General features: G+C 40.0%; 1 protein-coding gene across 3 annotated transcripts in view; it reads right to left on the bottom strand.

Moving 5' to 3' along the window:
* The window catches only part of epc1b (enhancer of polycomb 1b), a 35,960-nt gene extending 20,119 nt beyond the window's left edge, over positions 1–15,841 (bottom strand). Inside the window, exons 1-2 of one of the 3 annotated variants that reach the window (XM_086085939.1) lie at positions 15,497–15,841; positions 13,550–13,663 (exon numbers count right to left, since the gene is read on the bottom strand). Coding sequence is in view for 1 of the 3 variants with exons in the window: in XM_086085937.1 (XP_085942063.1) it covers positions 11,467–11,619 (153 nt within the window). In the remaining 2 variants the exon portion in view is untranslated. Of the gene's footprint in view, positions 1–11,466; positions 11,980–13,549; positions 13,664–15,496 lie in introns of those variants that run through there. The other 2 variants (XM_086085938.1, XM_086085937.1) reach the window with 2 other exon arrangements.
* Positions 15,842–16,137: the final 296 nt, after the last annotated feature.

Genomic DNA, 16,137 nt, shown 5'->3' with positions numbered 1-16,137 from the left:
CTGAGACCCACCCAAAATCATGATATTCTATCTTTACAAGATCGCCCAGCCCTATCTGAAATGCACTAAAACTTTCCAATAAATCATGTTCTCTCACATTCCCAATCTGACCACACTTCAGAGTGTGACTGCAACGTGGCAGAACTATAAAATTATAAATGGGACAGCCACAGTGTACTGATACCAACCAGTCTACTTTGTGGTACAAGGGGCAACCACTTCTATTTCCAAGTAGCCACATATGAAACTAATGGCGCTTTTCCACCGAGTGGCTACAACGGAACCGCTGTTTAGAACAATCTCGTTGGCGGTTCTACAGCGCAGGTCGTCTGAGGCAGAGCGGGGCCGTGACACACGGCCATTTCCTGTTTTTTTTATGCGAGAGAGGCAGAGGCGCCCGCCGGTCTTCGCCAAAGTCATAAAAATACAGTATATAGAATAAATATAATCATGTTTTACAACAACGCTGAACTATATTTACAATGTACTCGAGGATGGATTTGTAATGATTGCGGTTTAAAAAAAAATGTGAGTCCACACCGCTCGCGTGTTCTTATTCACTGTGATATATATGATATAATATTCAATGAGAACTCGAGCCACAGTTAAATGAATGAGGTAGAGTTGTCCATTCAGATATGGCGCAAGCAGCGAGCTTTGCGAGCCAGTCGTAAAATCAAGATCGCAATATTTCATCTATGGTGATCCATATGAAATTGTAAATACGGTTCAATGTTGGCGCGACTTGTCACTCGTGAAATGTGGCAGAGCCGAACGCACTACGGGAATGCAAGCTTGGCTTGGACAGTTCAAATGAGCCTGGCCCCTTCCCACCACGCGCCTGTTGTAATGTAAATGCAATGGCGGCCGTGTAGTGTCGTTCCGTGAGGTGCGGTGTGGTAGCGTGCCGTGCGGGGCTAATGGAAAAGCGGCATAACTATTTATCAAATGCTCCTCACCTCCCTTCAATGCATTTAAGATGGCATACCATAGCATCTCCAAGGCACCAAGCGCAGGCACGCACACACAATCAAACAGCCTTGAGAAAAAATTAGCACACGGCCAAAACCAATCAAGATTGTTTACTTGGCAGGGCTGTGCTATTTGCTGGAAAACAAATTAACTTGGGTGGAAGCGAATGAGCAGAATTCACAATGAGCAGTCCGGCGTTCCGAAATAGTCTCGCAGCAATGAGCGCATCCATCACCGTCACTATCCCAGACGCCACTAGTGACACTTTAAATGACAGACAGCCTCGAGGGTATGGACAGGGGAGGAGAGGCGAGCTCATCTGGTGGCATGCCCACTGCTTCAGAGGAAACCCGGTCAATGCATGGTGGGAATGTGAACAAAATGTTTAGAAGTTTATTTTAAGGCTCTCAAACAAGAAACTAGACAAGAAAAAAAGATCTACATCAGGCTTCCCAATCCTAGTCCTCGAGGGCCGGAATATTGCAGAATTTTGATGTTTCGGTCCTCCAACACACTTGATTCTAAAGATCAGGATCGTTATTAGGCTTCTGCAGAGCTTGCTGATGAGCCGATTACAGATAGTATTCACATGACATCATGTGCCACACGTTGTGTGCCGTTCACGGGTCCATGGAATGACGAATGGGAACGGACAAAGAAGTGTCCAGAATTGCAATGATAAATCGAAAGGATTTCCAACCAACGTCTACCAAAGTGTGTTGTGACCATTTTGATTAAGGTAAGTGTCATTGTAAGATGGTAAAAATGCTTTTAACATAATGCGTTCATGATGTATGTGAGCCGCTAGCCGTGGCTACGAGCTCTGGTGGTCAAGATACTAGATTTTGAGATCTCTCCAAATACCCTCCGTAAGGTTTCTAATTTTCCTTTCCCAGCAGCTCAGAAGTTGAAAATGTTGTTTAAGGTTACGAAAATAAGTGATGAATCAAAAATGTTGTTTTTGTTGTAACATGCTAGCGCGGTTAGGAACTAGCTAACTTCGTTTAATAATAACCTGAGATTCTTCACCACTAATTCACAAAAGATGATAAATGTACATAGCAACCAAGTACTAAACCTGCAGGATACGGCCTTCGAGGACCAGGAATAGGGAAGCCTGGTCTACATCAGATATCAACTGAAACAATCCCACTTATTTAAAGCAAGTTTAAAATTATTAAAAGACACAATTCACTATTTTGCATGTTGAGGTCCACAGCTTGTTGGAACCTTTTTTTTGGAATTGTTTTATTGAATCTGACAAAAGTTTTATGGATCGATTCGATTTTGCAATGGATTTCAATGGAGCGGATACAAGTTTAACGGACCATGGCTGTTTGGGGGCGTGGTTTGCTTAAGGTCAATTGGGGTTTTACCGCTGATGTAGGAAGGGAAGGCTGTTGTAATGTAAACCAAAGACCCCATGTTACACAAACAGGAGGACATAGCCGATCAGTATCTTGGGCTTGGAAAAAAATGCTAGCACATTACAAGAGGTACACACAGAAAGCTAAAGCACAAACTAACATCAGAATGTTTTTCTACTATTTTTCTAAAATGTTTGCTATTCAGAAACCTGATAGTCATGTCTGAAAAAAGAGAATGATGAAAAATGAATGGAATCAAACATGTTTACAGACTAATTGAATGTAAATGGAGTCTTCGTGCTGTACACAAACCAATAGATCCCATTTTTGTACCCTCATCTTAGAAACAAAAAGCATGAGCATTAGTATGACAGGACCTTGGCACAAAGGCCAAACAAATGGTAACAGAAGATCCATTTTCTGAACCGCTTATTCCTCACAATATTTGTACCGTAAATCCTTGAATAGGGGTGTTAGAAAAAAATCTATTCGACAATATATCGCGATATTACAGCACGCAATTCTCGAATCGACTCAATATGTGGCCGAATCGATTTTTAAACATCAATTTTTTTATGGAAATATTCAACAAAACGTTTTACTGAGGATTAGGATTTACACATTAAGCATGGAAGAATGTTATATCAATGGAACATTAAGCCTTAATATTTTATTTCAGTGCTGTTCAAACATGAAACAGACTGCAACCTGAATTTTCAGGCAAATATATTTTCATCCAAATCTTACAGTGTACATGTACAAGTTTATTAATTAGTATTTTCTTAATTTGAGTAATAAAAAAAAAAACAATCACAATAATCAATTTATAGATTCGTGTCGGTATTGAATTGAATCGTCAGGTACTTGGCAATTCACACCCCTATCCTTGAATGCTACTTTTAAGTAAAACAAGCCTAATGAAATCAAATTAAAACAAACAAAGGCGTTAACGGAAACATCTTCAAAACTAAGTGAATTCCCACTAAGGTCAATCATTTTAGTGAGTGGATGAGTGAAACAGTATTTAAGGTAAAAACAGTACATATTTCCCCCAAAACCCATGTGTACACGCCCTAATTTCTTTAAGCGACAGCTTGTCAGTCTTCCATGTACCAACCCATGCAACCTGTCGAATACAGTGTCAGCTGTGAAAGACCCACTTTCCACAATGACATGATCCACATTCTAGCTAAGTCATGGTCAGTGTGTGTGCGTCTCTCAGATGCCTGTGGATTTTCACCAGGACCACAGACAGCGAGCGGCCTTTCTAGCCAAGTGCAAACAGTAAAAAAAAAACAAAAAAAAACATGGCAATCCAAAAACAAATACAATGACCACGTGCTGAGCAACCGTTACTTTTCACAGAACCACGACTCAGGCCACAAAAAAAAAACCTACACGCAACCACAAGATGAACATGAAAATAAGGATGCGCTGAAATCACTTTTTTCAGACAGAGTATGAGGACAAGTAGTCCATAATACATGTCAATTCCCCTAGTGAACCAATTATATAATACTGCAAAGAAAAAAATAAAAGCATTAATATACAAAGTGCACCTGAACGTTACGTGTCTCCGGACAATCTGCACGAAAGTGGCAGTGAACTATTTTGTTCCAAATGCAATGTAATAATAGAATATAAAAGAAAGTCATCCTTCAACAAGCTAAACACGAGAAAATAGTTGAAAGAAATATGCAGTCTTGGCAAATCACACTCACGGAGGCGATGGAGTCGAGGTCTGTTGGGAGCACGGAATGAATTAAGGTGATAAATGGTGCGTAGTTATATAACATTTATATGTGAATAATTCATGTTAAGCCTAGAGTTGGGCAGTTTTCTTACGTAAATCAAGCATTAAAAACATCTTTAAATGTATAGAATTATAAGGTGTCGATATATCACTGTACTCTCTTATTTGAAAGTGTACAAAAGTATGTTTATCAAAGAAATCAAGTGGAAACTGATGATTTTGAGGAGGAAATAGAGTAGTAGTTATGGAAATGATTTTGGCCATGATAGCATTAACGCATTGGCAATTTATTTTATATATTATTGATTATTTTAGCAGGCAACAATAAAAAAAATACCCACAAAATCCTGGAGGATTGCAATTATTAATGTATAATAAAAATACATCAGTCACATGCTGTAAATGTGTGTGTATATATATGCTGTGAAATAGACCGACAACTTCTCTGCACAATTATGGAGTTTAATAAATATAAACTGTTTTTGCAACCTTCAGTGTTGAGAAAGTTAATTTTCTACGCCAACTACTTTCAGGTTCAGCTCACAATTTTTTTTTTTTATGAAACTAGTTCATATTAATTGATATTTTTCAAACCAAGTTCATCGTTCCAAAATGAACTAGTTCATGGTTCATAATTCAAGCCTTTTGCTTTTTCCCTCACTTCATTTTCAGTCTTAAGCATTACATTGCCCTTATCTGTTCATCGCAGGCTTTCCCCCAGTGTTTTATTAAACTGGCGGCCCACCAGGCTTTTTTGCCCCACATACATGATGTTGTCATCTTTCAGTTGAGTCTTTCGGGTTCTCATCATGCCTGCCAGTCCTCAACCAGGGCCAGATTTCCTGTTTCTAAGATACAGATGGACTGCTTGGTGCTTTTGTTTCATAAGACCGAGTTACGCCACAATTTGTGAATGGATTGTGCATGTTTGGGCTAACGTATCTGCTTGCACTAATGTTTGAGCTTGCGCAAAAGCCGGCATCATTTCTGAGGAGCCACACGGTAACGAGACTGGCGCTAACAATACTACAATGACTGGCATGTTTGATGGAGAAATTGCTTAGCTGTTCGTTTCAGATACAGAAGATGAGGACTTTGAGGGATTTGAGGACGAGGATTGATTAAAAGTAACGTGACATTGCTAAATACTTCAAGTACAACCAAACTCACGGTTTACATTGTTAAATTCAATAAAGTACAACCAAGTTTTGCTCCGCTGCCTCTTTAAAAACATACGCTAGCATGCATGCTAGAGTATGAGTTAGCGTGAAAGCACGCTACCGCATGTTTTAAGATAGCGTATGTTTTACCATGCCTGCGTTAAATAATACGGTGCCTTATGTATGCGTGAAATCCAAAAATAGCACCCGTAACAGACTGCGCCCTATAATACAGTGCGCTTTATGGTCGTGAAAATATGGTAGTCGCAATAAGTCGACTAATCGGAACATATGTAAATAGCAGTGTATTGCACCAACAAGCAGCTGGTCTTTTTAAAACCGTCATTAGTTTACATTTTTAATTATTTAAAAGTATTAAATAAAAATAATGAAGACAATTAAGATTATAGTACATTGAAAAGTGGAAGCGTTCGAGGGGCACTAATAAGAGAAAAAAGGGAAGGCGCTGCAGGAGAAAGAGTGGCTGACTGCAGTACTTGGCAGTTCAGTCTTTTTTTGACACGCTGAAACGCTGTACACCAAGTGACGCCCCTCTCCACCGGTGTGCGCATTGAAGCTGCTGTGACCGACCGGTACAAAATACATGGACAACATAGCGCATGGTCAGGATTAGGGGTGCTCGATACCACTTTTTTTGTGATCGATACGCAACTCTTGAGTAGCTACTGATACCAAATACCGATACCACTAATAAATAAAATTCCCCACCTATAAATAATCGATTTTAAAGAAAGACCGTTATATATTTTTCCTTAAAATTGCATTAAGCTAATACCAACTTTGTATTCATATTATTTCTAACTTCTTGTCCCTGATCGTAAAATGGCCGCCGTAAGACTGGTATTGGCACCGATACATGGTATCAGTAGTCACCTATTATAGTCAGGATGATACCACCTCTGCCTCAATTTGAGCCAGGAAAAATCCTGAGTAGTAAATTGACCTACACAAACAAAATGCACCTGAAATGAAAAAAGAAGGAAATCGTTAAAGATTAGGAGGACCTTATTTTTTTAGCACCATAAATTAGTACTGCATATAACAAAGTAAGAAACTATTTTGTATTTGATTGTTATGTGTTGCTGTCGAGGCCTTGCAGCAAAGAGGTCGTGTTCTGTTGAGTCTTGCGATGTTAAAGTTCACAAACGCAACAAACACTGTGCGTGGTCGCGATTCACGAGTGGAAAGAAAGAGACACCTCCGTGAGGGAGCGCGTTTGATGTCAATGCGTTCGGTGGCATACAAAAACTGTTTTGGTTATTAATAAACGCGAGTTCGCTGACTGAAGCCTCCGCAATCCATAATAGACCTTACAAATATGTTAGCGTACCAAACAGAACATCGTTACACACACGGTGCTAAAGCTAGCTTTCAGACATGATTATCACTATGCCAGAAATGCTATTAGACATCAACCATAACATGTTTCCTTTTTAAATGCTGCTTTATCACTGCCGTGGTGCCATGAAAGGGAGGTTTGCATTGTATTAAGTATTTTAGTGCCAAGGGCTAACGTGACTCATCTATACAGAGTTTGCGACTGCAATATAGATGCCCCAAGCTGTTGCGACAGACGCCAGTAACACAACTTCGACCTGAAATGACATTCAAGCTCCTGCTAAGCGTGCTAAGACGTGTTGCTATGTCCATCCATCCATTTTCTTAACCGCTTATTCCTCACAAGGGTCGTGGGGGTGCTTGAGCCTATCCCAGCCGACTTCGAGCAGTAGGTAGGGTACACACCCTGAATTGTTTGCCAGCATATAAATCATTTATGAAGTGACATTAGATGCAAGGAACTCCAGAGTATTTTGAGACAGGTTTCCTAGACGGGCTACTAGCTAAAGTCGGCTAAAAGTAAAAACACATTGGCTCAAGATGCACTTGTTGTAATAATTGCTAATTTTCATACAATTATATTACAATGTTACCTTTTGTGCTGCTGATACATTAAAATTGAGACCTCAAGGAGGCTATTTGTGGAGAACTCTCAAAATCAAAATTTTTGTCCAAACAATTTTTTTTTTGTCTAGCTAAAAAACAATGTTGCCAACATTGTGGATCCTTTTGCTGGAGCGGATCACAAATGATTTTTTGTCTTCTGTATTTATAATTGTTACTTAACCAAGCAAGAATATACTGTTTACTTCTATCCAAATAACTGATTGTTCACTAGAATACAAAAAACATTTGATACCTGTAGCCTTACTAATATTAATTTTGAGTTTTGAGACATGTGCACACGAGTTCCTCTGCCACGCCCCCTATCAAAGCTATCTCGCCTGTACCTTGCAAGCCATACTGCACACGAGTTCCTCTGCCACGCCCCCTATCAAAGCTAGCTCGCCTGTACCTTGCAAGCCATACTGCACACGCTTACCTCTAAATACAAGTTCTTGCTAACATAAATAAATATATATTATCAATTATATTATATAAATAAAAAAAGGTTGGCCCAAAATTACCTTTATTTGTCTTCATATTTTTAAATGTTTAAACTTTTTCTTGTTTTGTACCCCAAAAATTTATATCGGTTTAACAAATAAACAAGCAACAGAAATGGCTTTTACAATCGTGATTATTATTTCCATAATCGAGCAGCCCTAGTAAGAAACTGCCAAAAAGTCACATCCAACCTGCTCTGAGTCCAAACATTTGTGTTTTGGCCCACTTCTACCATTTTATTTTCATTATGTAATGCAGAGTTCCAGCTCAGTGAGTGCAAAGTGACAGCATCAAACCCCCGCCACCCCCCTCTCCTTACGCTCCCTCCCACCTCCTCACCGTCTCCTGGGTGCCACGTGCCCGCCGCCGGTCTGCAGACCTGCTGTGCCATCTGACACACTGAACCCCTGACACCGAGCAAGCAGGCAGGCGGCAAAAAAAAAGAGAAAAGAAAAGAAAAAAAAGGAAGCAGCAACAAACTGCGAGCAGTAGTAGTAGTAGTAATAGGACCTGCACACTGGCATGACACTTGAGTCAGCTTGCACATTCATCAGCACCCTTCAGCGGATGTGAAGGAAGATATTCAAAAGCCCAATTTATCACGCTGAAGTGTAAAATATTGTAATGCCAGAATCCCACTTGACAATATATCGAAAAAATATCGATATCGCGATATTGACCCATGCAATATGCATAGCGCAAGGACATGCAATAAGTTTTATATTGAACTTTATGCTTTTATCTGAATTTGACCTGTCAGCCAGCCGCTAACTAAAATGTGCACAGCCTTTTAATAGTTGAACATTATCGAGAGGAAATTACCAAGAAGGTGGAGGAGTTTAAGTATTTAGGGTCAACAGTCCAGAGCAATGGAGTGTGGAAAAGAACTGAAGAAGCTTGTGCAGGCAGGCTGGAACGGGTGGAGAAAAGTGTCGGTGTGATAGAAGAGTTTCAGCTAAAATTAAAGAAAAGGTTCATAAAACTGTGATGAGACCAGCAATGTTGTTTGGTCTGGACTCTCTGGAGACAGTGCCACTGAGGAAAAGACAGGAGGCAGAGCTGGAGGTGGCAGAGATGAAGATGCTGAGGTTCTCTTTGGGAGTGACCAGGATGGATAGAATCAGGAATGAGTACATCAGAAGGACAGCACATGTTAAGGCCTAGATACACCAATCGGCCAAATGCCCAGATTTCGGCACGTTGCGTAGAAAATGACGTAAATACACACCGCACCGACTAAACGATGTCTACATCGATCACAGCTTTGAAGCCACCTTTTTTAAAGTCGGCCAAACTGTCACTGTGCTGTGCCATTTACCGACCTCCAAAATACAAGGACTTTTTTAGTGACTTTGCAAATCTTCTTGCCGAAATCATGCTGAAATATGATTATATCCTCTTTATGGGGGACTTTAATATTCGCGTGTGCTGTCCTGAAAAATCATAAAGTTGAGTTGAGTACTGTTTATCCACGTTGTCACTTGCTCTTCTTGCCCAGTGCGCTGATCCGCTTGCTAACAGCCGATCACAGTGATCAAATGCACCGACGCCGATTCAACATGTCAAAATTTGCTAGAAACGCCCCCCTTCCAACGTATTCCAACTTGATCCGACTTCACGACAATAATTTATACACTGATCAGACGGCGCATGCCGTCGGCCAAACGCTGACCGACTCCCGATGTCGGATTGGTGTATCTAGGCCTTTAGAGTCAGAGGCCAGACAGAGATGGTTTGAGCATGTCCAGAGGAGAGATAGTCAGTATATTGGCAGAAGGATGCTGAGTTTACAAATGCCAGGCAGGAGGTCAAGAGGAAGACCAAAGAGGAGGATTGTGGATGTAATTCGAGGAAATTAAGGTAGTAGGTGTAAGTTGCTGAGGATGCAGAGGACAGGGTTAGATGGAGGCAACTGATTTGCTGTGGCGACCCCTTAAGAGAAAAGCCGAAAGGAAAAGAAGAATTAACTAATACTATATTAAGTTTGCTTATTTTGCTGCATGATTTTGCTTTTCTTTAATTAGATAATAAAAATGTTATTTCTTTAGGTACGTGTAAACCTAAATAATGATATCACTAGATCGCATGATTTTCCAATATCATGCAGCCCTACTTAAAATACAATGTACCGTAACAAACTCACACTGTTAATCAAGTGTCTTTTTCGGTTATATGCTACAAAAACAAAAATTCACCAGAAAGCAACACCACTGTTGCTATCACATAATACTCCTACTGTTAAAAAGGGACTTAACCCATCACCAAACAATGATTTCCCTTCATGTCTGCTAAATATACCCCCCATGATGGTATCTCTCATGTTGCAAAATAATGCCAACGAAAACATGTGTAGTACCACACAAAACATGTCTCTCCCATGTTGCTATATAACATGAGCAAAATACACATCACTAAACACATACTCCCTCATAGTTTACTAAAATCTGACCAAAATACACATTTGAACGTAAAACCATCTTTCATGAACCCCGATTAACCAAAATGAACATCACTGTATATTTTGATCACACTTTATGCTAAACTATGTATTAATAAAAATCCCAATCTGCTCTAATTTGCTTAAAAACGTGATCCCAATTGCACATTACCATAAACTATGACATCCCTTGTTGTTAAATAAGACCAAAACACACCACTGTGAAATAGACAAATTATATTGTTAAATAATGCTAAAATATATAAAAAATTGCTCACTGATAAATGATTTACACTGATGAAAAGGTGCAAACTAAAATCCCCCCAAATCAACATTGACTGGCAGTGCCAATCAAAATCCAATATTATACTCAAGAGTTTATTACAAGTCTCTCACTGGAGATCAACCAAACATTGTGGGTAAGTTTAGCCCCCAAAAAAGCCCGCACTGCTAAATATTGACACAAATGTGTGACACCGGAACCTCTAACCTCTTTCGTAGTGCTAAAATACTGTGACAATACACCTCACAATAAATGACAGCCCTATATTAGTGATTTGACCAAAGCACACGTTAATTATGACATCCCTTTTTATGCTGAACAATGCCCCAAACATACCACTATAAACTACAATATAACCTCTCTTGATATTGCTCACAAGTGACCCAAATACATACTACTATAAAATCACGGAATGCAACCAAACCTTTACAAATTGCTTACAGTATAATGCAGTGCAGTAAACCGACTACAACCATAACAGTGGATTACATCATCTAAACTAATAGCAGTTCATTTAGCATCAGAGCTATCAAAGCTTCGGGTTAAGCACGCAGTCAATAAAACATCTGGCCTGTGTGAACATGTTGCATGCTTAAGAAGTGTAGTAGTTAGCTGCCATCCATTCGTCCCAAGCGAGGCGTGCGTGCACTGTTGACATTCCCCTCGGGCGCCCCCTGCCGCTCTCCCCTCGCAACTACGCCAACACAAGGCCCCGACACAAAATGTCCGCCGCGCCACAGTCACATGATCCCTTTGTACTCGGAAACCAGCTTCATGCTCTAATCTCCACCGAAAAGCCGACAAATATATCAAAAATCGACACGGCGCTTCCCCACGTTACCCAAAACTAACTAAAACGCGGGAAAAAATACAATTTAAGGCTCAAATTCGTCGTGTTTCTGTCGGGAAAAAACGGCGGCCATTTTGTGAGGGCTTGCGCAGAACATAAAAGAAGGCAACAGAGATGTAGAAAAACATATACAAAATCACATTTTTAAAATAACACAGTAGAATAAACGAAAGCCTACCGATTCTTCCTCCTTTTCCATGCCCGTCGGCATCTGTGGCACAGCCCTGTTAATCGACGCATACTCGTGCAGGTCGGGTAAATCCTCACAACGGAAGACGGGCAGCGGCTTGGTGGCGTCCAGCGCCCGCGCCCGAAACGACAATTTACTCATTTTTCCTCCTTTCAGGTCCCCCCCTCTCACAAATAATGTCTATCCGAGCTCCTAAAATTCACCGCGGTGACGAGTGAAGCTTTCATGGATGATTCTGGGGCGGCTAACTCTGACGTTTTTTTTTCCTTTTTTTGTGAGCTTGTCAAGCGCTAAGGTAGGGCGTCGCCAGCCCAGAGCCGCCGTGTGGTGTGGTGGGGGTGGAGGCCCGGATGTCGGTCGCTGTGTCTCGGCCTGCGTTTTCCCGGCGCTCCGCTTCCCCTCCGCGTTGGCGGCTCAGTGCGCCATGGGCAACATGGCGGACATTTAAAAGTGTTTTGGCGTGTTTTTGCTCGATTCAGTCCAGCCCTCCTACCCCCTCACTACACTCCCCACCACCCCCCAGCCTCCTCTGTCAGTACAACCCCCCCACCCCCCAACAAAACCCGCCCAGCCAGCCGGGCGACCATTCCCACGCGGCTCCAAGCGCGTGCGCGTTGCAGTCAAGGGAAGTAGCGCGTGGAAATGAAAGTATTTTATGTACGGGTCGATGTGTGGAAGTGTGTAATTATTTGTATGCGGTTGAGGGTAAACTGTTTGAAGAATGACCACGCACGTAAATTTTTATATATATATATATATATATATATATATATATATAAAACAATATCATATTTTAGAAAAAATGCCGGGGGGGGGGGAAACTCACCAATGACAAGATGAATAAAATGTTAACAGATCCCAAATACAAACGGACAATTAAAGTTAAAATAAAAAAAAGCACATCCAATAATATGTAAATTAATATATCTAAAACGTTCTTTTAAAAAAATAATAAAAAGCACAGTTAATATAAATGAAGCAATACTGTATAAACAAACCATGTCACAGTAACACCAATATTATAATATATGAATTAATACATTGTTTTTTAATTTATTTATTTTAGAAACTTTACCATCAATAATTTCACAAACATAATACAAGTTTCATTTACAAAGTTTTTACTCACATATTGTACATGTCTGTTAAAAATGTATGACAAATGTTACATATGTGACTAATGAGTTAATGTTTCCAATTCTTACTAAAAATATATATATTAAAATGTGTTGGGGGTTTTTAAGCTCAATTCATATATTTCCTAACTAGCAATTTTGATTTTAAAATGCATTTGTGACAATTCAACACCTACTTGCATTTTTATAGATTTAATACATCATTTACCCACAAGGATAGCATGCATATTCTCACTGTGAATGCAAAATCTGAATTTTAATGGTATTAACTCACTTGACAGATATTTGTAAAAACAAAAAAAAATAATAATAAATAAGATCACAAATACCAACATGAAGTTACATCACGATACAAGAATACACCCAGTTACAGTATAATGTATATACTGCATGCATTTTTTTTGTGTTACTGATTGCTAGCCAATCACAGCAATTAAATCTTAATCGGTTAACTTTCCTTGATATTTAATAAACGAGCAATACTGGTGTTTTCAAATAGAAGGTAATACCGGTGATTGCAAATTTCTTAATTAGCAGTTCAAACAATAATCAACTAATCAAACTTGATCCTATAGCTATTTTAATAACAAACAATTGCATACATAACAAAAGGTTTTGGAGAGCAGTCATAAGACTCACACATTTACAGATAGATGTCCCCAATTTTTTTTTATTATGTGACGTTAAATTTATTTAATCTGCTAAATAATGTAACAATTGAAACGCAGATGAGACCCTTTACAATGTCGTTATCTAATGGACTACGGTGTAAAAGCACCTGACATCAACATGGAAAAAATTCAAATCATTCAATTCTCAACTTTGACAATAGAAATTAAAATAGAAAATTACAAACATGCATAAACATCTTAAGAAGAAAGTTTCAAGAGAAGTCAACACAACTATTCAACAAATTGTCTTAACATTCAACTTACCAGCCATCTTGGAGTCAAAGTTTACCCAGGATCACACAAAGGGAACTCCACTCCTTTCGTTAAATCCATTGAATTCTTTAAGGCCAATAAATCCAATACATCCATGGTGAGTACCTGCGAGAACACCAATCATGATCAAATCTACTCTCATCACTAAAATTTATAAATCCACTTTTAAACGGCTGCCAGTGTCACTTTTGTAGATAATGCTGCAGCTAACGCACAATGTTTAGATTTTTTTTTAATTAGAAAAACGTTTTATTCTTAATTATGGTAACATGGTCTTTTTTTTTATCATCCCCAGTACTTTGTGTAGCCAAATTAGCAAGCTTTGCGCACACACAAAAACACATTATTTAATAAACTGTTATGTATTAAATTGGTACTTCACTTAGTTAAATTAGCCAGTTTAGCGTTAGCAAAAAATCAAGGGGGGGGGGGGGTAGTATAGCCCCGCAACCCTCAATTAAGCATTTTAATATAACAAAAAGTTAAAATAAATGAAGTGGTACAAATTGTCTTTTGCGTTAGATGACCGGGACCAAGCAATTTCTGCCCAAAAGCAAAAATCTGCAAGTAATTGATTCCGTGTCAGCAATTGCCTTCCAAACGTGGACATATGTCAGCCCTCCGCTTGACAGTTAGCTAAAACGTAAATATGCGTTTGCACATAACATCCCAAACATGGTCGGCACTCCTCCACAGTATCAGCTTCTCATGATCAACACTTAATTAATTGCTCCATGCAGGTGTTGGCGATATGTCCATGCGCCACAATATTGTTTTTATCTTTTTGGGCATTCGCTTCTTTTCTTCACAGGTGTCAAAGTCCGGCCCTCGACCGGTGTCCTGCATGTTTTAGATGTTTCCCTCCTCCAAAACACCTGATTCAAATGATAAGCGCATCGCATCATTTCAGTCCTCGAGGGCCGAAGTCCTGCATGTTTTCGATGTTTCCCTCCTGCAACACACCTGATTCAAATGATAAGAGCCTCATCATTCAAATGATGAGAGCCTCATTTGAATCCAGTGTGTTGGAGGAGGGAAACATCGAAAACATGCAGGACTTCAACCCTCGAGGACTGGACACCTGTGTAAATAAGCGAATGCCCAAAACAATAAAAATGATGAAAGCCTAATTTTAATCGGGGGGGGGGGGTACATCTAAAACATGCAGGACTCTAGCACCCAAGGACCAGAGTTTGACAATTGTAAAAGCAACGAGATCGAACCGTTTGGCTGGTTCTATCAAAATCTGGGCTCACCATTGGCTATGCAGTAGGTGGGGCGGGATATGGGAGTAAGAGAGAGACACTCACCCCTAAAACGAGGTAATTGTGCCACGCCAATAAAAATGCTGTAAAAGTATTCACTCTTGATCCTTGAGGTATTTTGATGAAAGCATGTTATCAAGACACTTAGGGGCTCTTCCAAAATTGAGAAAAAATTAATGTGTGGAGAGGATCAGGGCCGTGCAGTTCCCTAAGCCACCTCTATGGGGCTGTCTGGCGCTGTTGAGCTACACACCCTTTACCAAAAAAAAAAAGCCAAGCAAACAATGTTTTCAGCTACGAAACAGAGCAGAAGGCTTAAGCAAAAATAAGTTAAAAACCACCAAAATGCGAGTGAAACGAGGTGAAAACCGAGCATAGGGAACCAGGGAGGACTTTTTTTTTTTTAAACAGTCGAACGCCGAGCAACCAAATCACATAACATGACGTTTGCGACCTTCTGTTTTTGTCAGTCATGTGAGGGGAAAAAAAAGTCAACTACATGTCGTCGACACCTTGAAATCGACAGATTTTAGCTTCTAAACGCGAAAATATTAGCGTAACTTTTTTTGGGGGGGGGTGGCGGGTGTGTGCTCGCCATCCAAAGCTTGAGCAGCTCATTATTCAATCGCGATGTAATGAAATCAACAAAAATACCCTTTTGAGACAACGGTACCTCTTTTTTTTCTTCTCCCCGGAAACGTGGCATGAGAATACTCACAGGGGGCGAGGTTTTCCCAACGGTGACTTTTAATAATCCAAATGGTGCCGAACACTCGAGTTAAATAAAAGGGAAAAAAGCAAGAGGAAAAACGACGTAGCTCGTACTAGCCCCAAAAACACGACGAAGGCTACCAAGCTTCTCCTTCGTTCCCCTCGCCTCTGTAATGCTGGGGAGAAAAACATCGTGATGACTTCGATTAAAAAAAATAGCTTTGTCGTGTTAAAGTGTCAATTTTCTTGTCGATGTTGCAGCAGGTTGAAACTAGAGGTGGCCACCAAAAAGTGCTACTGTTGGGGGTTAACTTTGCTGTGAGAGACGCCTTCTGATTGGATCAAGCCGGCCACCAATCAGTAGGAAGCGAAGTGGAGGGGGCGTTGACGTCACGCGTCACGGGGCAGAGATCGGAACGCAATTGGTCGGGTAGTTCTCGAGAAATCTGGATTATTTTAAAGGGATGAAGTTTGTTATGGATCGCTTTTCGTTCACATTAGGTTCATTTCGTATTATTAACCAACAATAGCAAAATCTAAACTCAAACTATTTTAAAATTTTAGGTCTCAAACTCAAGGTCCTCGAGGGCCGCAGTCCTGCAT

The sequence above is a fragment of the Leptonotus elevatus genome, chromosome 1, assembly GCF_054856555.1.
Source record: "Leptonotus elevatus isolate MCC_2025b chromosome 1, RoL_Lele_1.0, whole genome shotgun sequence".
NCBI lineage: Eukaryota > Metazoa > Chordata > Actinopteri > Syngnathiformes > Syngnathidae > Leptonotus > Leptonotus elevatus.
Note: the sequence above shows the minus strand (reverse complement) of the source record. Positions and strands in the feature narration are given on the sequence as shown.